This window comes from Sphaerodactylus townsendi, linkage group LG17 (assembly GCF_021028975.2).
Source record: "Sphaerodactylus townsendi isolate TG3544 linkage group LG17, MPM_Stown_v2.3, whole genome shotgun sequence".
Lineage (NCBI taxonomy): Eukaryota > Metazoa > Chordata > Lepidosauria > Squamata > Sphaerodactylidae > Sphaerodactylus > Sphaerodactylus townsendi.
In genome coordinates, this window is record NC_059441.1 from 6371195 (window position 1) to 6393723 (window position 22529).

At 50.1% G+C, this 22529-nt stretch overlaps 1 protein-coding gene across 3 annotated transcripts in view; it reads left to right on the forward strand.

The window, feature by feature from the left end:
* TP53BP1 (tumor protein p53 binding protein 1) overlaps positions 1-22529 on the forward strand; it is a 38656-nt gene that overhangs the window by 4187 nt on the left and 11940 nt on the right. Inside the window, exons 4-17 of one of the 3 annotated variants that reach the window (XM_048481728.1) lie at positions 201-312; positions 772-863; positions 1124-1254; positions 1788-2907; positions 7357-7467; positions 9987-10214; positions 10577-10628; positions 11842-11934; positions 13637-14078; positions 17147-17296; positions 20176-20453; positions 21276-21437; positions 21531-21928; positions 22073-22264. In XM_048481728.1, the coding sequence (XP_048337685.1) occupies positions 201-312; positions 772-863; positions 1124-1254; positions 1788-2907; positions 7357-7467; positions 9987-10214; positions 10577-10628; positions 11842-11934; positions 13637-14078; positions 17147-17296; positions 20176-20453; positions 21276-21437; positions 21531-21928; positions 22073-22264 (3561 nt within the window). The remainder of the gene's footprint in view (positions 1-200; positions 313-771; positions 864-1123; positions 1255-1787; positions 2908-7356; positions 7468-9986; positions 10215-10576; positions 10629-11841; positions 11935-13636; positions 14079-17146; positions 17297-20175; positions 20454-21275; positions 21438-21530; positions 21929-22072; positions 22265-22529) is intronic. The other 2 variants (XM_048481730.1, XM_048481729.1) reach the window with 2 other exon arrangements.

Consider the following 22529-nt stretch of genomic DNA (forward strand, 5'->3'; position numbering starts at 1 on the left):
ATTAGCGTTTGTGAATTGGAGACCCCTTCATCACGTGCCTGAAGTATATCAGTTAAGAGGAAGGAGATCTCTAATTCACAAGTTCTCACAAAAGCTTCATGGTTTTGTTTTCGTGCAGCCCTTCTGCAGCTATTTTGTTCATGTGCTGCTCTTTGCATAATGATTCTCTTGATTTTTTTATTTTCTTCTCTTTTAAATAGTTTTAACTGGTGGTCGTAACCTGTCCAAGGCAGAAGATGCAAGTTCCGTAACACTGACTCCTGCTGACTCCCTGCAGGTCCTTCACCTCTCTGGGCAGGGCCCTCTTTCCACGTAAGCTACAAGGTCATTTTGGTTACTTTTGCTCCCTGCTCCCTTGAGAGTGTTTGCTTTTCAGCTGCCTGGTTATCCCAGGGGGCTGCCTCTTCCGTTCAGCGATCATGCAGCTGGCAGATGGGGCACTGATCTGCTCTTGAATTGTGCCTGCCTTTTTAAGTGCTTTCTCAGAACAACTGCTTTCTTCACAGATTCCCCCTCACTCCTCCTGCGCACTTGGTCCTTCTCTGTCCTCCTCTTCCTCGCCTTTTTGCTTGTCAGTGCAGAAAGCCAAGGCTGAGAGAGAAAATGGACTGGCATTAGCGGCCCACGAGCTCTTTGGTGTTAGTGGTGCTGCGTGTGGCTGTGAGCTGGGCCTTGCCTTCAGCTCTGGGGAGGACGTCGTTGTGTTAGCTTGAACTGGCCCTCATGGGGGCTGGGAAACATTGGCCCAGCTGTGTCCTTTTTCTCCCCCAGGGGAGCTTCCGGTGTTGCTGGGCCATCTCAAGACAGCCTGCCATTCGTCCCGCTCATTGTCCCGGGAAGCCCAACGGAGCCGTCAACTGAGGGTGCGTCATCTTTTTCTTTGAGGGACCTTTGCAGCCTGTGGCTCAGCAGTGTGGGCACCCTCTTGAGTTCTGGGGTGGGGGCGGGGGCGGGGATGTCCCCAGTCATCTTCTAGATCACTGAAGTAGGAAGCGCAGAGGACATGGGGGCTAGTCACTTATTCCCCCCCTCTCCAGTGGACCTCTGCTCCGGCAGCAAGAAGGTCCTTCTCCTTTTGCTTGGTACCCTCCCAGTCTTCATCCATCTTCTTCTCTTAAAACAGGAAAGGCACAAAAGGAGTCGTCGGATGCGAGGACCGCAGGCCTTCCTTGGGTGTCCACACCCGTCTCCCACGGCGCCCCTTCTGTTCCTGCAGAATTCTTTCCTGTGCCGTCACAGCCCGAGTTTTCCCATGTGAGTAGATCGTGTTCTTGAGCAGCAGGACTTCTCTGGCCTGGGACTTATGTTGGGGGGGCCTGCAGGAAGCAGCAGAGTCGGCGTCACCACTCGGTGGCTCTGGCATGTGACAGTTCTCTTTTTTGCATGCCACAGAAGGACTTCAATGGGTGCGGGGGAATGGAGGGAAGCGGCACACTCAGGGCTCACCTGGCCCGTTCCCTGTCCTTTGATTCTCAACGGTGGGCCTCGCACCCAAGGACCAGGAGGATGTGATTTCCGGAGGATCTTGCTTACCCTGTCATACACTGGGGGTGGGGAGGGGGGTGTTTGCTCTGAAGGGTGGCCTCATCATTTGCATGGTGGTTGGGAGTTTTGCTCTCCCCTTGCTGGCCAGCCAAGGGCCCTGCCTGACGCCCTTCCGTGGCACCCTGCCTGGCTGAGTGTGGTGTCTTGGGAAGTCAGTCCGTGGCTGCTGGTTCTCTTAGAAGGGAGCCGGTGTGGCTGGAGGGCAGCCGGCCATTGTACCCTTCACGTGCTTCTTGTTTTAGGACACCTTCCTCCCAACTCCAAGCTTGGAGAGAGGGCCGGAGACGCAGGCGGAGACTGGAGGAGGCTCTGAAGCCCTGGAGAAAGCGGCCGCAGCCTCTTCCACAGAGGACCGCTTGGACACGTGTGCGCTGGTGCTGTCTGCTAGTGAGCACAGCCAAGCGCCCAAGGGCGGAGCTCAGCAGGCGGAGGAGGAGGAGGAGGAGGGTGCAGTCGCAGGTGATATCCCAGCAGAACCGAGTACTCGTGTGCAGCAGGGGCTTCACAAGGAGGACCAAGCCTTGCCTGCGCAGACGGAGGGCAGTGCCGTGGCCGCCCCAGTGGGCGCTGGAGACGGGGCTTGCCTGGGTCTTGGAAATCAGCCTTCTCAAGGGAACTCCTTGGAAAAAGGGTCTTTGGAATATGGAGCAATTCCTGAGGTACCCAGAGAGGAGCAGAGAGAAGCCAAATTGTCAAGTGAGGAGGGATCTTCCTTCCACTTGATGCTTTCTCAAGAACTGTCCCTCTGCCAGGAAGACAAGGCAATGAGACAAAATGAATCTGCCGCGGCTTCAGCTGGGGAGTCCTCTCAAAATCTGTCCCAGGGGACTCAAAACATGGAAGGCTTAGAACAAGACTCCTTGGAGGAAGCTGAGGCTGCCCGAGAAGGACAGAACGTGTTCCTGCGGTCGGGCCCTGGGATGCCGAAGTGCTGCAACTCCCAGCCCCGTCCTGACATGGACCCCCAGAGCGGCCAGGAGAGGGTTGGTGCTCCCTCGGCCTTGCCTCTTCCTGCTGACCGCTCTGCAGGCAGGAGCAGCGAGGGTTGCTGTGTGGTGGGGGGCGGAGCTGAGGGGGGCGAGGGCCTTCCACTGGGTGAGATGGGAGCCAGGCAAGGCAGCGTGCGGGATAGTCAAGCGGATGGGGAGCTGGTGGCCGTTCCGGAGGGCTGTGTGACTCCTGAAAGAAGCCTGCCCCTGCCCGGGAGAGCGGAGGAGGTCTTGACAGCAGCTGCGCAACAGAGAGCTCGTCCAGTGAATTCGGAAAGATGGGCAGAGAGCCAGAAGGAGGGATTGCCTGCACCGGAGGAAGAGAAGCAGCTGCAAGAAAAGGCACCTGAACATCTGGCTGGCCGACCTGCTGGTAAGTGGGATGTGGGATGTGCATAACCAAGGCTGTGTCGAGGGCCAGGAGATGATGCCAGCAAGGTTTTCTTGTGCATGTTGCCAGCGTGTGTGTGTGTGTGTGAGTGTGAGTGTGAGTGTGAGTGTGAAAACAGAAGGAAACAGGTAGCTGGTTCCTTCCTGTCAGCCAGCTTCCTTTTTGGGATTCAGGGAAAGAAATAGCATGAGCTTTTCTGTGCCTGAAGCTGTAATTAAACCCTTGGGGACTTGAGCAGAGCCTTCAGAAACATGGGAGGCTGGGTGGGGAATGGGGCTAATTAAATTATATTAAACAAACAAACAAACCTGTGTACTGGCTGCTTGACTCTCTCTCCAGCCACTGGGGCATGGCGAGTGTTTTTTCTGCTACTTTGTTTTGGTAGCTTGTTGTCATCTGTTACAGTGTGTGGATCTTGGAAGCAATGCAGATGTTTCAGGTATGTCTGTATGCAGAAATGGAATGTTGTGGGTTTTCCTGGTAGGATGTGGTCTGGTAGTTTTGCCTAACATTTTGCCCATATCTATGGCTGGCATCTTGTCAGAGGGATTGAATATAGGTGATTGAGATGCATTTCTAGCTCAATGTAATTGCTACAAGATCTATGTAACCAGCCTGCTATATGTTACCACGGCTATTCTGGGGCATTCTTTCCTTGATCTTTACTTCATGGCTTCGCACACTGAGTGGATAACTCGGCTTTCCCCTGACACTTTGGTTTCATGAGAACCGGGATTGTTTCTGTTATCTCGTGGGGGCAGGATGCCAGGTAGCTCTCTATCTTTATCTGTCGCTGACCTTGGGGTGCCTCAGCTCCAAACTAACTCTTTCTCACATTTCTTGGGAAAATGGGAAGGGGGGACTAACATCGGAAGAAAGGGGACAGCAAAAGCCAGGTTCTCCAGAGCTGGCTTTGCCAAGCTGGGTGCTTCGATGCCTATCAATAAACGCTGCCGATCAACAGTACAGAGTCTGCTAATTGCTTCAAGGTTCAAAACGTAATACATGTTCAGAGGCATGGTCTTAGCAAGAACTACCAGACCATATTGCCCGGAAAACTCACAACTGCTAGCTGATTCTGGCCATGAAGGCCTTGAACAATACACTGATCTTCTTGAAACTTAGCGCTGAAAAGGTAAGGGGTTGATTCTGTGTACATAGATTTGCAAAGAAACAACACTGTATATTCATTTGATCACATTTTTGATGTGAAGAAGAGGATCTTATCTCTGCAGATACAAATTTCACAGGTTTGGGAACTGCAAAACCAACCATCTGTGATAATATCCTCTAGTTAAGAAAAATGATCTTACAGAAACCTCTGGAAGAGTGTGACCCTCTGATCAATGGAACTGATTTACCAACAAATTTAAACACTGGATTACCGTACAGCCGTATGCTATGAAATTAAAAACCAGTCCTTATTTCATGATAGTTTTTGGACTTTAATGTAGCTTAAACAGAAAATTATCTTTAGATAGACTTTTCCTCAAAAAGCGTTTCATTAAAAAATTCTGATTTAAATTTTAAAAATCCATTCAAAAATATTTTTTTTAATAAAAAATAAAAATAATAAAACCCACCCTGTGGACAATTGGTCTGATCCAGCAAGATTGCCTTGGAAGTGCAGTGTCCTGGAAGTGGCGTGGGGGTGTTCTTCCTACCTTTGGGACAACCCCCCCCCCATTTTATTTTATTAGTTTCTATGCTACCCTTCTCCTGTTGGGCTCAGGGTGGTTTCAACAAATTTTAATAAATACATAAAATCACAGTTTAAAACATTTAAAACCCATTCTAAAAAACGCAATGGTGACAATATTCAGAGTAAGTACTTAAAACAGGAGGGTGAAAACAGGATGGTAAGAGGGAGGCCAGGCGAATGGAGAACTGGAGGTGCCTGAACCAGACGCCTGGTGGAACATCTCTGTCTTACAGGCCCTCTTGAGACTGCACCAGATCGCTGGGGCCCCAGGCCCTCCCCCCACTGGCCCGGAGCTGTTCTGCCTGGTGCTTGTGGCCAGGGCCGAAAAAAAAAGACCAGTGGGCCCTTTGGTGGAGCCGAAGCTCAGGACGTCTTCTGGGCCTCAGATCACTAGTAGATTTTCATTGACTGTGTGCAGCGATCTTTGAGAGATGTAGTGGGAGAGACGGTCTTGTAGGTACCCTTCTGATTTGTGGGGTCCTCCTTCTGGCTGGAGTAAATAATGGGCGTGGCCATCCATATTAAGAGAAGCCCTGTTTCAATATGGTATAATCCCAGAAAACTGGTTATTAGTAGTAATCCCAATTCATAAAAAAAGCTCCTACAAACAACCCGGGTATTTCAGACCCATCAGCCTCTTATCTATAATTGGGAAGATCTACACCAAATATCTTGAAAGAAAGCTAAAATCATGGATGTCTGAAAACAATCTCATCGATCCTGATCAAGGTGGTCTTAAAACTGGAAAATCCACCATTGACCTCTGCCTAACTCTTTCCTTTTTGGCAAATAAATGCCACATCAAGGGTCAAAGGAAACTGTATGTTGCATTTTTGGACCTAAGCAATGCATTTGACACAATTTCCAGAAACATTCTTTGGTCAAAGTTAATCCACTTCCAAAGTTAACACACTTACTTATGCTTTATACACAAATTATGCAGTGCTGCCACCACCTGTCAGGTGAAATTGGGCCAAACGGGCTCCCTATCCAACAAAATATTAACAACCAGAGGGGTTAAGCAGGGCTGCGTGCTGCCCCCCCATCTGTTTAAACTTTGTATAAATGATCTTTAAGACCATCTTTGTACAGTTGATGGACACCCACCCAAACTACGGGAGCGCCCTGTTCCACTCTCACTATATGTTGATGACGCTGCCATTTTATTTCAATCGCCCATTGGTCTTAAAAGATACCTGAAAGGTTTTTTTTATTATTGCGAACTAAACAAACTAAAACTTAATAATGGAAAATCAAAAATAATCGTCTTTTGAAAACATTGGTGCCAACTTACTTGGAAAATTAACAACATTGCTATTGATTGGGTCAAATGCTTTAAATATCTAGGGGTCAACTTCCAATACAACCCCAAATGGTCACTACACAGATCCTATCTGATCTCATCAGCCAAACGCACAATGTCCAATATAATTCAGTTTTACTATGGAAAAGGAAACCTGCAGTCTGTCACAGCTGCTCTAAAAATCTTTCAGGCAAAATTATTGCCTAAAATTCTTTATGGGATTCCAGTCTGGGTTGGAGATTTCCACTCAGATGTTGAGCAAATTCAGTCACACTTCCTGAGGAGGATACTGGGAACCCCAAACAGTGTTACTTATTCAACATTGTTCCTCAAAGCTGGACTCTCACTAGTTGAGACTGAAGCTTGGATTGCTTCTATAAAATACTGGCTCAAGCTACACTTTAGGACTCTTGCCAGTGTGGGATTCAAGCTACACTTTAGAACTCTTCTTAAAGATAAGTTCCAGTTTTGCTGGACCAAAGTTATTGTGGATAAAATCAGATCCATAGGGATTGATCTGGATAGTATGGGTAGTAACAATGAACTGTATCTTCCAACTAATTTGTGACAGACTGAGAGACCATGAGCATCACCTCTTCTGTCCAACAAAGGCAGCTATATGCTCTCCTCGCTTCCTTGGAATACAACCAAACTACAGATTCAGAGTTGAATATTTTTCCACTCTGTCATCTATCAAACAATGACAAGCTTTTATGCTAGCACATTTTAATAGCTTTCCATCAGCTGTCACCTCTGGAAGATATCTCTGTCTACCTAAACCACAAAGACTATGTTGTGGATGCAAATCCCCAGATACCATATCCCACATACTCTTGGAATGCAACCTTCACAACAATCTATGTGCATCCCTGATTCATCCTCTGCAAACCAGAAGGACCTCTCAGGCCAATTTTCAGGCTACTTGCTTTTTGCTAAGTGACTGTAATTCACAAATTACTTTAGCAGTAGCCATATATTTAGAAAATATTTTAAACTTTTAAGTTCAGTATTTGGACTTTTAAGAAACCTTTCTTTTAAATGACTTTCATACATTTGTGCTTTTGTGATAATCCTCTAATATGCCAATAGAGGTATAATGAATGAATGAATAAATGAATGAGAAGGCCTGTTCGCAGTATGTCCTCTCTGTGTGGCACGCTGTAGAGAGCATGGGCTGCAGGCACAGGATTAGACCTGCTTCAGGTGCTGAGCCTTGTCTGCCATGCAGCCTTTCTCAAGGCCGGCCTCTGAACGACTGCTCTGTAGCTGCTGTTCTGAGATGTGCAGAAGGCATCACCTGCCCCATTGACCCCTGCAGGCGGCGGCTGTTTTTGGCAAGGAAGATGCCTGGCTTTGTCCAGGGGAGCAAAAAGTAGCAGGAAGCCACCTCAGCTAATCTCTCTCTCTCTCTCTGTTTCTCTCTCAGAAACTCTGTTCCGCTTCACTTTGCCGAAGGAGGGAGCGTCCTTGACGAGCGTCACCCCACCGCTTATTGACCAGCTTAAAAAGGGCCCCAGACGACACAGCACTCCAATTGGTGAGTGGCAGACGCGGCAGTGAGCTTGCCATGCGCCACTGCTGGAAAATAAGATTTCAGGAGAGCTGTCTGGAGATAGGGGGCTCCGTGTGTGTCCTCCGTGTCTGGTTGCAAGCCGTTCTCTTTTCCCACGTGACTTTGCTCCTGTCCAGGTCCTTGCCAGCAAAGGGGCTGGGGGGCGGGAGAAGAGACTCTCCACATGCAGAAAGATCAAAGGGCCCAGGCAGGAATGGCCTCTTTAAGGTCTAACTCAGGCATTGTGCTTCTTTGTGGGTAGGCAGAGCCAGGTCACCTACAGATGATCCTCTGCTGCCGTAGGAGTGTTTTTGCCTGACCTTGCTGCACTTGCAGAACAGGGCAGTTTGGGTCATACCTGCTCATGCTTCATTGGTGGAGAAGGATATTTTTGTGAGCAGCAGATCTCCCACTGCTCTGCAGTCAAAGGTTATGCAAGTAGCAACGGTGTGTGTGTGTGTGTGTCTGTCCCACCCCTAGCCTGCTTTGCAGTAAGAATCTCTTCAGATTTCTATTCTCCTCCTCTTGGTTGTCTTTAAGGTCTGCTTTAAGGAGCAGCAGTGGCGTAGGAGGTTAAGAGCAGGTGCATTCTAATCTGGAGGAACCGGGTTTGATTTCCTGCTCTGCCGCCTGAGCTGTGGAGGCTTCTCTGGGGAATTCAGATTAGCCTGTGCACTCCCACACATGCCAGCTGGGTGACCTTGGGCTAGTCACAGCTTCTCGGAGCTCTCTCAGCCCCACCCACCTCACAGGGTGTTTGTTGTCAGCCCCTTTGAGTCTCCTACAGGAGATTGTCAGCCCCTTTGAGTCTCCTACAGGAGAGAAAGGGGGGATATAAATCCAAACTCTTCTTCTTCTTTTTCCATCTGCCCGCCCTATATGGACAGACTGGGGGCCCCATCAGAACCAAAAAGGATGACCGTTGGCAGTTTAAACTCAGAGAAACCAGAGATGCCAGCTCTTCTGAGGCAGGTCCAGCCCCACTCCATCCTGCATTTGATTAATGTGCCCTCTGTTCCATCATCCAAATAATTGATAAAATATTGAATAACATTGGACCCAGGACAGAACCCTGCGGCACCCTTTGGGTTCAGTCAGTCAACCCATTACAAACCCATCTAACAGTAACATTGTCTAGCCCACATTGTACTAGCTTGCTTGAAGAATATAATGGGGCATCTTATCAAAGGCCTTTCTAAAATCAAGGTATGCTGCATCCATAGCATTCCTTTTGTCTGCCAAGCTTGTCACTCTATCACCGTGGTGGCGAACCTTTGGCACTCCAGATGTTATGGACTACAATTCCCATCAGCCCCTGCCAGCATGGCCAATTGGCCATGCTGGCAGGGGCTGATGGGAATTGTAGTCTATAACATCTGGAGTGCCAAAGGTTCGCCACCACTGCTCTATCAGAAAAAGAGATAAGAGTAGTCTGCCATGTCTTGTTTTTGAGAAAGCCATGTTGACTTTTAGTGATCACAGTATTCCCTTCTAAGTCCTGGGCGCTTGGGGAATATAGGCAATAGTTTTGAGCGGGAATCTTCCGATTCATCTTTGCTTCTGTTTACCTTTCAAATTGAAATAAAGACTTTAGAGCAAACCTATAGTTTCTACTATTTTTGGGCCCGAAGTCTGGCACTCACTTGAGAGTTCTTTAGACATCCATCCTGGTTTCTTTAGGCACCTCCCATTTTTTCCTCACTGGAACTGTTTGAAATTGTGCCTTTAAGATCTCACTTTCAAGAAACTCCCATTCCCATCCATCTTGTACTCCCTTAGCTTCCCAGTTATAGCATTTTCTGCAGTTGTGGTCAAACATGTCTGCAGCAGGATTTGTGTGGCTGTGGTCTGGTAGTTTTTGCTCCTGGCATTTCTACAGTATCTATGGCTGGTATCTCCAGAGACAAGTTTTTGGTAAGATGTGTTTCTCTCTGAGCCACATCTTACTGTGTCATGCCTCTGAAGATATCAGCCATAGAAACTGATGAAACACTAGGAGCAGAAACTACCAGACCATGGCCACACATTTTGGAAAACCCACAAGATCCATTCAGAAGTTGTTTGCCAGAGACGGCTGAGAATTCAGCATGGACCAGAGCAAGCAGCCGCCTCTCCTTTGGTTTGTAGTCCCTGCCTCTTTCTGCATATGGTCGGGGTCTAAGCCTAATTCAGTTTGAATTCCCTGCTTCTGGGAACTGCCTCCAGTTGCAGGAATGTGCACAGCCCTACCTGTGACCCTTAAAGAGAGGCCCTCAAATCTGTCAGTGGCAAGAGATCCTCACCGTGTGCCCAGTGTTTTGATCAGTGTGCCAGTTCTCCTTAACCCCACTTGCACAGTGACGGTATGCAGCATTGGGAGTCCTTTGGGTGTTGGAGGACTGGCCAAATGCTTGGGCTGGCGCACCACAGAGCAGGGTGAGGGGGAGCATGGCCGCCCTTGCATCTTGCCTTTGTGGGAGGAAATGGGACACCCGTGGTGAGGTTGCCTCTTCCTCTTGTTTCAGTGACTGGAAACTGCGCAGGCAGCACCGTGGCAACCAGGGACATGGCAGCCGAGGGTGCCGGCGATGTCACAATGGAGAGCACCGATTCTTCTTCTGCGATGGAGGGAAGCCCTTCTGCGGCAGTCTGTAAAGATGGCGGAAAGCTTTCCCTGCACATGAACCTCACGACACCCCCCGTCACCGAGGAGAGCGAGTCTCTCCCCTTCAGCCTGGAGAGTAAGAGACAAAGTAGGCGCCGTCAGGCAAGGGGGCCTCTTCCTGCTTGCCTTCTACAGGCTTCTGGCACCTGCCTACTAGCCCCCCCGCCCCCCTGGTCTTCAGGGACGCTTCCAGTGCCAGTCCACAACACCGGGCAAGGGCGGGGGCGGGGGCGGGGGCGGGGGCGGGGGGGCAAGGCAATATGTGGCAGAAATACAACCTCAAAAAGAGCTTTTGGAACAGTGTGTGTGTGTGGGGGGGGCAGCTCATTGTGCCAGGTCAGTGACTGGACGAATGGTGGCGGCTGGCAAAGCTGCTTTGCTGATTTGCAGGTCTCATCCCCCCCACCCTTAAATCAGTCTTCCCCCCCCCCCCCCGGATCTGTCCTGCAGAGCCTGTGGCCTGTGAAAAGAAGAATGGATCAGTGGCTGGTGCTGTAGCCAGGTAATTGGTAATTTGTTGCTATGAAGACATTGGAAAGCAACATGGTAGAGAGCGTGCTTTGGTGCGTGAGAGAGGGCTTGATGATTCCTTCTTCCCTGCCGTACAATATCAACCCAGTGGTGTCTGGCTAAGATCTGCGACACCTGACTTCAGTCGTCGTCTCAAAGTCTCACCTTTCTCACAAGGTCACTGTGAAGCTAAAATGCATGTGAGCCACCTGAGCTCCTTAGAAGAGCAGGGATAGATAGTTAGTGTTTTATTTTTTATTGGTTAAAATGTTTACACACAACTTTTCTTTTGGTTCAAGAAGATGGCTTAGAAAAAAACTTTGAAACCAAATAGACTTCCCCAAGATCTCCCCTTGGCACAAATCAGGGGCCACTGTGCAAAAAGACCAGGCTGCAGGGGGAGCAGCCGGCAAGAAGGGCAGCTGCAGACTTCGGGTGGCCCATGGCAGGGAATATGAGGGAGGAAACATTCCTTCAGAGGAGGGGGCTTTCTTGATAGGTCATCACCAGCACTATGAACTGAACTTGGGAGCGAACTGTTGCTCAGGGGGCTGTTTCAGAGGGGGAGGGGGTGTGAGCTGATCATCAGCTTCTCTCAAGAACGACTCCATGCAGAGCCTGTTCCAGTCGTCCAGCTGCGAGGTTACAGAAGAAAGGGTCAGCGTGGCCAGATTGAACGGTCATCTAGCCCGGGGTTCATCTCAGGTTAGATAAATTAAGAGTGGACTACAATTCCCATCAGGGGCTGGTGGGAATTGTAGTCCATGAACTTCTGAAGCGCCCGAGTTGGACACCCCTGATCTAGCCCAATCCCCTGCACAATGCAGGGAATTCACAACTCCCCTCCCCACTCCGCCCCCAGCGACCTGTGCTCTGTGCCCAGAGGAAGGCAAAAACCCCTCAGGATCTCTGGCCAATCTGGCCTGGAGGAAAATTCTTCCCTGGCTCCTCCTCCCCTGCCCTCCGCCCTGTGATTGGCCTTCGCCTCCGAGCTCAGATGTGTGGTAGAGTTGTGGTGCCTGCCTGGAGGACTCTTGCCTCCTTGTTCAGCTCCACAGGTAGCCTCCTGGGGTCATTTGGATCCTCAGAAGAAATGCAAGGTTCTGGGGTAGCTCCTATAATTGACCTGTAAACAGCTTTGTGTGCATTAGGTCTTCTTGGTGGGAATTCTTCTTTCTAAGTTGCTCTGTTGTGTCTGTTGATAGTTTCCAGAAGACACCCTCTGTGTTTACTCGGATCTGTGAAGCTCAGCAAGAGGACAAGGCTCAAGGGCCAGAATTACCTTGTTCACGGATCAGGCAAGTGCGCTGAAGACCTCCTTCGCCTTGCATCTAGTTTTGTCTTCATAAGAAAGAGTCTTGTGGTGCCGTAAAGTCGAACAATCTTCCTAACGGGGTGTTGTGGGGTTTCTGGGCTGTCTGGCCGTGTTCTAGTAGCCTTTTCTCCAGATGTTTCACCTGCATCTGTGGCTGGCAGCTTCAGAGGATCCTTCTAAAGTTCCTTCCAGTGTTCTTTGCTGGTCCCCTGAAACCTGCCTTCTGGGCGCACCGTCCACTTGGCCGGCTTTTCCTGGCCCTTGTTCCAGCTGTGGGTTGGGCTGTGTGTGGCTTGGAGGAGATGGAGTGTGTTTGTTTTGAGCTGGTGCCTGCCTTGCCTTGGAGCCTGCCCCTCCAGACAGCTGGCTTCGTGGGCAAGTTGTCCCACGATCACTTCCACACAAGGCTGTTCCGGCAAGGCCCCTTTCTGTGAGGGGCGGTTTAGAGTGGCTGAATGGCATGCTGGGAGTTTCTTGTGCAACGTTTGGTGACTTTCAGAAAACTTGAGCACATGTGTGGGAGTGTGTGGTACCGTCCCCAACGGTTGAGGTCAGTTTGAGGGCTGGCTCTATCGGTCTTTAAGACTCTTATTTTGGCAGCTGTGATGGAGTGCTTTTGCGTAAAGTAGGTAGAGGGCACTTGGAATACTCTAATCCAGGGGTTTGCAACCTGTGGGTCTCCAGATGTTCATGGACTACAATTCCCATCAGCCCCTGCCACCATGGCCAACATCTGGAGAGCTGCAGGTTGCAGACCCCTGCTCTAATCACTTGTGTGTGACGGGAAGACTAGAGAACCCCAACATCTGTAATCCCGAGCTGGTAATATAATAAGAAATCATCATCAAGTCAAACAAGATTGAAAGGAAATTAGTAAAAAGGTCAAAAGAGTTTATTAACAGCATCCTTTTGCAAGGTGAAATGAACTTTGTGTTGGGATATTTGGTTTCAGGGAAAAATGGGGGGGGGGTAATCCACTGGGAGGGTTTCTGTTATTCTGTTGAATGCAAGTGTGAGTTTGCTGAAACGTGAGGGATACCCTTTTGAATTTCAGACAGCTGTCGTTCTAAACACGGAAGGGAACTGTATGGTAGTTCCTATCTGTGCACAGAAGTGAGCTGCCTTTGGGAGCTCCCCCTGCTGGCGGCCATCCCAGCTCCGTTGCACCAGCATAGTGTCTGTGCAGCTGCGCAGCTTACAAGGAAAGTTGATTTCAGACATTAGAAAAGCTTCTAAAACAGGAAAACGGATTATCAGTGTTGCCCATTGGACAGACTGGCCTGGGGGTGGGTCTTGTGAGAAATGTGGAGTTATCGGGGGCAGTTCAGTGTAGTGGGAAACTCTGAGCTGCTGCTGTTGCTGTTGCTGCCCACAAAGGGACCAAAGATTTTCTTGCTTCCTCTGTCCCAGGGGCAGGAGCAGCGGGAGCAGCCGCTGGCATGAAGTGTTTGGGTCTGACAGGAGAGGAGGTTTGTGTGTGTGTGTGTGTGTGTGTGTGTGTGTGTGTGTGTGTGTGATTGCTTCCAGGGGATTGGCACATAGAGGCCAAATCTGAAGATAATGTCAAGCCTTGGAAACCAGCCAGCCAGCCAGCCAGCTTGTGGCGTTCTCGTGCTGGAAATCCGATGCTGGTGCCTTGGTCTGATCCGCTGGTGTTCTCCTGTGTTCTTGTGATTGGCTTCCAGGGGTGAGCTGTTCAATCTTCCAAGTTCTCAGGAAGAGGAGACGCAACCCCGAAAATGTCAAAGCCAACAGACTTTGAGGCCCTCGAGTTGTGGACGGGCCCTGGACTTGAAGCCAGGCGTGAAGCGGCCAGTGAGCTGCGTGCCGGAGGAAGGCGTGGAGGCGGCAGCTGCAGGAGCTCCAGAGAAGGAAGGAGGCAGAGCCTGGGAGACCCCCAGTTCTGCGCTCCCTGCAGGGGGGAGGGATGAAGACGAAGCACTTCTGGTTGGCAAAAGCAGCAGGGGGGTCCAGACTGCTGCAGCCCCCACATTCCTCTGTCGTCCAGCAGCCTTTGTGTCCGCAGCTACACAGACCGCCCCTTGCAGTCAAGCTGAAGCGGGAACCAGCATGGCTGGGTTGAAGCCCACCAGCAGTCCTGCAAAGGAGCCGCCCCTGGACCACCAGGTGAGAGGGAGTGAGATGCGGGGCTGCCCGTCCTTGTTGTCTGTGGGCTCTGCCTGGCTGGGGCAACTCCTGGGAGAGGACAAGGTGAGAAAAATCTCTCACAGTTGTGCCTTGAAGGGGTCGGTCACCACAAGACCTGCAGAGGATCCAGGGTGCAGCTAACCCCTCTGACCTCTGCTGGAAGCAGTTAGATGGGACAATTGGGAGCCAGGTGTGGATTTGCTGGTCGGAGAGGTTCTGCCTCCATGGCGTATTTGGTTTGCAGGTGCCTCTCGCCCTCTCTTGAAAGTGTGAGGAAAGCCTGAGGATGAGTTTTAGATGTGAATGAGAAGTGCAGATTCCTCCTTTTCGGAGCCTGCTGTCAGGGACTTCAGTCGGGTCTTTCTGAGATCTAATCTTTCAGGAGATTACCACATGAAGTCACTGTGTCATTCGTAATTGTGGCGCTTACGTTTCTCATAAATCTAAAAGCCCCACCTGGTTCTCCCTCAAAGGAGGACTGGGTTGCCTTCCTCAGCCCCTTCTGGTGCCCACTGGGGCCAAAAATGTTGGCAAGCCTTTTGGGTACCTGCAGAGCAAGGTCTGCCAGTAGCTCAGCATAAACACAAGATTTAGAACGACCTGGTGACTCTGGTTCCAGCCGTCGTGTCTGTTCTCCAAGTGACCAGAGGCCAGCCTTCCAAATAAACATGCAGGGGAGCAGGCCCGAGTTTGGAAACTCCCTTCCAGATGGTGGAACTCTTCAGCCACGAGTGGGTTCCATCCATGTTGGACCAGCTGGGTCCTACAGGCCGTATCTCGAGGTTTCTCGTTGTTCACAGCCTGTTCAGGGACTTGTGCGTTCTGTTTGGCATCTGAGAATATTTGATCAGTGATTGGTAGTTATATTTTCAACCAGGCAGCTGCATGCCATGGGGGCCGTCTGGTATTGGCTGGCCTCATCCTGTGCCCACAGTGATGTGGACACAGAGGCCGTAACTGCATGACCGGGTGGACTCTGCTTCTAGAGAGTGGTGACTGCACTGTCCAAGCATGCTTACCCTTGGTCTGCTATCCTGCCACCTCCTGACCATGGATACCAACCTGGCTTGGTGGGGAGAGTGGAGTGGCATAGGGGCAGTGGGCACTCAGCACTCAGTTGTCATCCAGCATCAGCTGTCTGTCACTGAGGGTGCTGCCGCCCCTTGGCCTCTGTCCTGTTGAATGGGCATGTGCTAGTCAGGAGAGGTAACAGGTCCATCACAGCAGAGACCAGCTGCCAGGGGTAGGAAGCAATTGCAGACCTGTGCTGGGTGGACTCCTGTCTGCCCTCTTCTCACATCTGTACGTGTTGGTGAGATCCACTGTTCCAAGGTGGGCTGTCTCTGCCTCTCCCCTGCTCTAGATCTGGTTGCCTGTGCCTGTTTCCCCTGGAAGGGGTAGATACCCAAATCCTGAACTGCCTCTGAGTCTGCTCCCCCCCCCCCCCGGTGCCTTGCTTCTCCAGGGGAAAATGAGATTCAAGCAAGGATAAGAACATAAGAAAGAGCCTTGCTGGATCAGACCAGTGTCCATCTAGTCCAGCTCTCTGTGTTACTTTCGCGGTGGCTCCACCAGGTGCCTTTTGGGAGCTCACATACATGCAAGAGGTGAAAGCAATGGCCTTCTGCTGCTGCTGGTGCTCCCGAGCACCTGGACTGTTAAAGCATTTGCAATCTCAGATCAAAGAGGATCAAGATTGGTAGCCATAAATCGACTTCTCCTCCATAAATCTGTCCAAGCCCCCTTTTAAAAGACTATCCAGGTTAGTGGGCCATCACACCACCCTCCTGTGGCAGCATAATATCCAAACACCAATCCACGTGTTATGGAAGAAACGCTTTCTCTTTTATTAGTCCTAATTCTGCCCCCCCCCCCCCCAGCATTTCTAAAATGTTGCAATGGATTGCCCCCCTGCTTCTAGTAGATGCCAGGGAGAAAAGAGAGAAAAATTTTCTCTCTGTCCACATTTTCTACCCCATGCGTAATTTTAATAGAGTGCAATCCTATCGCCCCTCAGACGCCTCACTCCTCCAAACTAAAGAGTCTCCAAACGCATGCAGCCTCTCCCTCATAAGGAAGGTGCTCCAGTCCCTCAATCATCCCTGCTAGCCTTCTTCTGCACTTTCTTTTTTCTATCTCTCTTCCATATCCCTTTTTTGGAGATGTGGCTGTACCTCAGAACTTTCGAACACATGACTCTAAAAAAAAAAGTTAGGACGCGGTGTCTAATGGCGACCACCGCTTTTGTATATAAGGGCATGACAATCCTTGCAGTTTTATGATCAACTCCTTTCCTAATGATCCCCAGCATAGAGTTTGCCTTTTCACAGCTGCCATGCATTGAGTTGACATTCCCATGGAACTATCAACTAAGGCACTTCAAATCCTTTCCTGGGCCTGTGACTGAGAGCACTGGGTCTCCCTGCGGCGCAGGCATGAAGTTTGGATTCTTGTGCCCGGCGGATCGCATCCACTTAAGCGGAAGTCACCCTGGTGGCCTTGCAGGCCATGTGCTTCTCCAGTTCAGTTCTTTAGGTTGCAGATCTGGCCAGGATATTTCTCCTAGCCTGACAGGACTGCTGAACTGTGAGCAGCTATGAAGACGCCCTTCTCTGAAATCTTGGTGGGTCTTACAGCCCTGGAGCATAAATACGACTTCACGATCACAACCACAGAAGTTGTCACCTGGGCTAGACGTACAGGGCCCTGCAGTGGCTTCTCCTGCTCTTCCAGGACGGAGAGCGCAAGTCAACACCATCTGCTACAAGTACCAGCACCACCATTGGTCCGGCTTTCGTTCCATTGGCAGTTCTCCAACTTGTTCCTGTCAATTAACCAGCCCCTGCTCCCCCCACAAACATTGGCTGGTCTGGCTGGGCAAAATGACCAAAGTCCCCATCGGCAGCAGCAGCGGCTGCCGCTGCCGCCCCTGGTTGCACCTTCTCCTCCTCCACCCAGAAGTCATGGATCCCGGAGGGGCGGGGAGGGTGTTCCTGCTGGAAGGAGGAGGAGTTTCTGAGCGGCCTGGCTTCTTTTTTTCTTATCAGAGTGAAGAGTTGGGTTTGCCCCCCTTGCCTTCCGGAAAAGTCTTGCGGCGCCACATCCGAACAATCCGGGAGGTGCACACGGTCATCACACGCGTGATCACGGACGTTTACTACAAGGACGGAGTGGAAGTGGAACGCAGAGTGACTGAGGTACGATGCCCGAGGCAGGTCTCTCCCCACCCCCACTGGTAACTGGAGCAGCGGCAGAATTTCCCATTAAGAACATAAGAACTAGCCTGCTGGATCAGACCAGAGTCCATCCAGTCCAGCATTCTGCTACTCGCAGTGGCCCACCAGGTGCCTTTGGGAGCTCACATGCAGGATGTGAAAGCAATGGCCTTCTGCTGCTGCTGCTGCTCCTGAGCACCTGGTCTGTTAAGGTATTTGCAATCTGAGATCAAGGAGGATCAAGATTGAGTGAGATAGATCAGGGTAGGAACCTCAGTGGCTCTCAGAGCTCAGGGTCTACAATTCCCATCAGCCTCTGTCAGCATGGCCAATTGGCCCACGCTGGTAGGGGCTGATGGGAATTGTAGTTCCTGAACTATCTGCTAGAGAGCCGCAGGTTCCCTACCCCTGCCATAGATAGACTCTCTTCCTCGCATCCATAAATCTGTCCAAGCCCCTTTTAAAGCTATCCAGGTTAGTGGCCATCACCACCTCCTGTGGCAGCATATTCCAAACACCAATCACATGTTGCGCGGAAGAAGTGTTTCCTTTATTAGTCCTAATTCTTCCCCAGCATTTTCAATGAATGCCCCTCTGTTTCTGAAGTATTGTGAGAAAGAGAGAAAAAATTCTCTCTGTCAACAACATTTTCTACCCCATGCATAATCTTCCATAGACTTCCAATCATATCCCCTCTTTCAGACGCCTCCTCTCCAAACTAAAAAGGAGTCCTAGATGCTGCAGCTTCCTCTCTTCATAAGGAAGGTGCTCCAATCCTTCAATCATCCTCGCTAGTTTGCTCTTCTCTGCACTTTTTCTATCTCTTCGATATCCTTTTTGAGATGTGGCGACCAGAACTGAACACAGTACTCCAAGTGCAGTCGCACCACGGCTTTATATAAGGGCATGACAATCCTTGCAGTTTTATTATCAACTCCTTTCCTAATTATCCCCAGCATAGAGTTTGCCTTTTTTCACAGCTGCCATGCATTGAGAGTTGACCTTCCCATGGAATCTATTAACTAAAGACGCCTAAATCCCTTCTCTCTCTCTTCCTGGTCTGTGACTGATAGCACTGACCCCTGTAGCGTGTATGTGAAGTTTGGATTTTTTGCCCCTATGTGCATCACTTTACATTTAGCTACATTGAACTGCATTTGCCATTTCTTAGCCCACTCACCTAATTTATCAAGGTCCGCTTGGAGCTCTTCGCAATCCTTTGTGGTTCTTACCATCCTACATAATTTAGTATCATCTGCAAACTTGGCCACCACGCTACCCACCCCTACTTCCAGGTCATTTATGAATAAGTTATATTGTTTTCCTTCATGTGCTTTCTAGAAGGCCTGCCCACAGGGAGGGAGGGATTTCTTTTTTTATATATATAATTTTTATTGTATAGAATATTTGTACATTTGTTACATTTAATAACTTTGTTCTATCTATACATTTTTTCCTTTTTCTCCCCCCTCCCCCCCTCTTCAATTGGTTGTTTCATGCAAGCAGTAGGAGGTTCAGTCTTCTTATTCTCTTATTCCATGGTTCTTCGTTAAATCCGGCTTCTTCCATCCATTTCTCATACAATGTCCATAGTTTCATAATATCTTCTATTTTTTCTTGTACGCCATAATGTCGTTTTTTGTCATGTCTCTCAAAGATCTCTAACTGTATTTGTTCCCAGATATAATTTCCAAACGGCAGGATTTTGAAACTGTCCATTTTTTTAACATGTCTTTTCCAGCCCAATCTTGAAACACTCGCCATGTGTGCTGCTCTGCTCATTATTTTATACATTGGTTCCAAACTTCTGTTCATTCTTATATCATCTATTATCCCCACAATTAGTAAATCATTATTTACATCAATTTTTACTTTTACTAACTGTTCTACGTATTTCAAAATATTCTCCCAAAACTTTTTCACCACTTTGCATTCTATCCACATATGTGTATAATATGCTCCTTTTTCTCCACAATGCCAACATTTTGGGCTTAATCCTTTAATCATATAGGCTACTTGTATTGGGGTTCTATACCATTTAAGTAAAACCTTTCTTTCTAATTCCACATATTTTTCTATCTTTATCTTCTTTATACTGTCCATAATTTTATCTTTCTATTTTATCTTCTAAAAAATTATCTCTCTCCCATTTTTGTTTCAACAATGTAGTGAGCCATTTCAAGGGCTTCACAGTTAAACGGGGAATATAAATATAACATACAAAACACCCTGCATGTTATGTAGACAGGTGAGAGCACTGGATTAGGGCCTGGGAGGCTCCAGTTCAAATTCCCACTTGGCCACGGAAGTTTCCTGGGTGACCTTGGGTCAGCTGCTCTCCCTACCTCACAGGGCTGTTTTTGTGAGGACAAAATGAAGAAAGAATGTTATAAGCCACTGCAGGACCAACCTTTTCATTTTTTAAAAATAGTGTATTGAGTTACACAATACAAAAAAGAAAATATGTACTATGTATCAGTTAAAAATTTTACATAAATCAAACAAAGAGAGAAAGTGTACATATTGTGGCCCCTATTCGGGGACCAACCTTTTCAAATGAAATTGAGGTGATTTGCCAAAGCTTTGTGTATGTGTTAATTTTTTTTAAAAGAACAGCTTGAGAAAAGGGGCGTGAATGGCAACTCCCACTCTAGTAGCACATGTAGGAAAAATGCCCTTTCAAACGATACTGCCCAGTCACTTGACCGGCCAACAGTGCAGTGGGTGCTTTCTGTCCCACATTTCCATTGAGCCCCCCAAGTAGTTCCCCCTGGGTGGAGGCGTGCTTCTTGCCCCGCGGGCTTGTCTGCCTGGTGTCCGGGCCCACCTCTTCCTGGGATCCAACCCTTCTTTCCTTCCAGGAGAGTGAAGAGCCCACGGTGGAGTGCCAGGAGTGCGAAGTGGATGCCTCTCCCTCGCGAACAGGGGGCTCTTCACTTACTTCTGGAGACCTTGGAGACATCAGCTCCTTCTCATCCAAGGCCTCAGGCCTGCAACGCTCGTCCAGTGGAGGAAGCAGTGGCTTTCCAGTCATACCGAGTGCTGCAAACTCTGGGCACGGAGCAGGGCTTCTCCACGTGGGAGCATGCGGAGGGGCGGGATCCGGAGGCTTGATCCGGCCGGGGGCCAAGAAGCTGAGGTGCGTGTGGGGCTTCTGCGTGGCAAGGCCCTGGGTTTGGCTGGGTTTTGTCATTCCTACTTAACTTGCGGGAAAAATGATTTGGCACGTGTTGATTATCTCTTGGTATGAAAGTCAGGTGAAACTGAATTATTTAACTAACACAAGAAGTGTATGCAATTCAACCATATTAATTTCAGAAATGGTTACTTGGACTTTTTAATATTTTTGTTTTGTTTAGAATCATAGAGTTGCAAGTCCAACCCCCTGCAATGCAGGAACACACAATCAAAGCACTCCTGACTGATGGCCATCCAGCCTCTCTTTAAAAACCTCCACTCCACCCATTGCGTTTAAAAATGTGTCTTGCTTTTCATAAGCTGAACATGTTCTACAGGGGTCAGCTAAATGGCAGACTTAAAAAACCCAGTGAGAACATTGTGCACAGACTGTGCACAGACTGTGCACACTTTGAAGGGCACAGAATCAAATGAATGGCTGCGAACCACTCTGTAAAATTAATCAGCCTAACCAGAGCCTCTGCTGTGACCCACAAGACCCACCAGAGGCAAAGCCGAAGTGTGGCTCCTCAAGGGCAGGCTTTCTGATCTCAAAGACAACATTAATCCAAGTCAGTTTCTGGCCATGTAGTCCAGCCATCACCTGGTGGCCCATATGGCGTCTGCAGGGATGATTTCCCAAAAGCCCTCTGTCTTTATTGCTCACTCTTCGCAGTCCTTGGGCTCAGGTCTAGAGTGACGTGGACTTGAGAGCCTGCGTGAGTCTGAGGGAAGAAGAGCAATAGTTCTGGCAAGCTCCTGTCAGCTGGTTTTCTTTTCCTAGCCCTAAGAAACGGGGCGGCCAGCCTGACGACGGGACAGCAGGGGAGGCGGCGCAGGGCCTCGGCTATCAGCAGGTTGGGAGAGTGGCGCCTGTCACACCCCGCGGGCGAGGAAGACGTGGCCGGCTCACCTCGCGATCAGCTCGAGCGAGGTCTGTTATCAGGTGGTGACCGTGGAAGCGGACGGGTGGAGGTGCTGGGGGCCAGCCTTCTCTTGCGGGGGCCGTTGAGCAACGCTGTTCTCCTTGGTTCCACAGGGGTGGTCTGCCGGATCTTGCACTAGCAGCCTCGCTGAAAGAGAAGCCCGGCTCTCCCATCCCGGGCTGCCCCATGCAGGGGGAGGAGCTGGCTGATGCCCCTCTGCGCCGCAGCAATTCCCCTGAGATCCCCTTGCAGGAGGAGCTGGCCGCCTCCGATGCTGCTGGGCTCTCCCCTGGGAACAGCTTCGTGGGCCTCCGGGTGGTGGCCAAGTGGTCTTCAAATGGCTACTTCTACTCCGGGACCATCACACAGGACGTGGGAGGAGCCAAATACAAGCTGCTCTTTGACGACGGCTATGAGTGTGACGTTCCGGGCAGAGACATCCTGTTGTGTGACCCGCTGCCGCTGGAGACGGAGGTGACCGCCCTCTCGGAGGACGAGTACTTCAGTGCAGGTAACTGAGCTTGAGGGGAGGACAGTGGTGCCCTGGGTGTCGGTGGTGGGGGTGGTGGTTTGGGGGGGGGGTTGAAAGGGGGCGCTGGAGAGAGAGAGGTGGGAGGGGCTCCAGTCAGAGGTGGTTCTGTTGCCTTTGCTGCAGGAGTCGTGAAGGGACACCGCAAGGAAGCCGGACAGCTCCTCTACTGTGTGGAGAAAGATGGCCAGAGGAAGTGGTATAAGCGGACAGCCGTCATTCTGTCCTTGGAGCAAGGGAACAGGCTTCGGGAGCAGTTTGGACTTGGCCCCTATGAGCCCAGCACCCCCCTGAACAAGGCAGCTGACATCAGCCTAGGTAAGGTGCACGGGCCCTTCTGGCCCCAGATGTGGGCTGCTCTGGCTGGTCCGGAGGAGTGTCCGTCTCGGGTGATTGCCTTGCCCAGCAGGGAGTCTCTGGAGGAGGGCCTTCGCTGCCAGCCCTGCTTTTGCGAGTCCCTGGCCAGACAAGAGCAGCTAGGAAGAGATGCACAGGTTTATTGGGGGTGGGCCTGGGATTCTGCACCCCCCCCCTTGCAGGGCAGGTTGCTCCTGTGACTCTGGGCAGAGGCTGTTGACCCTTC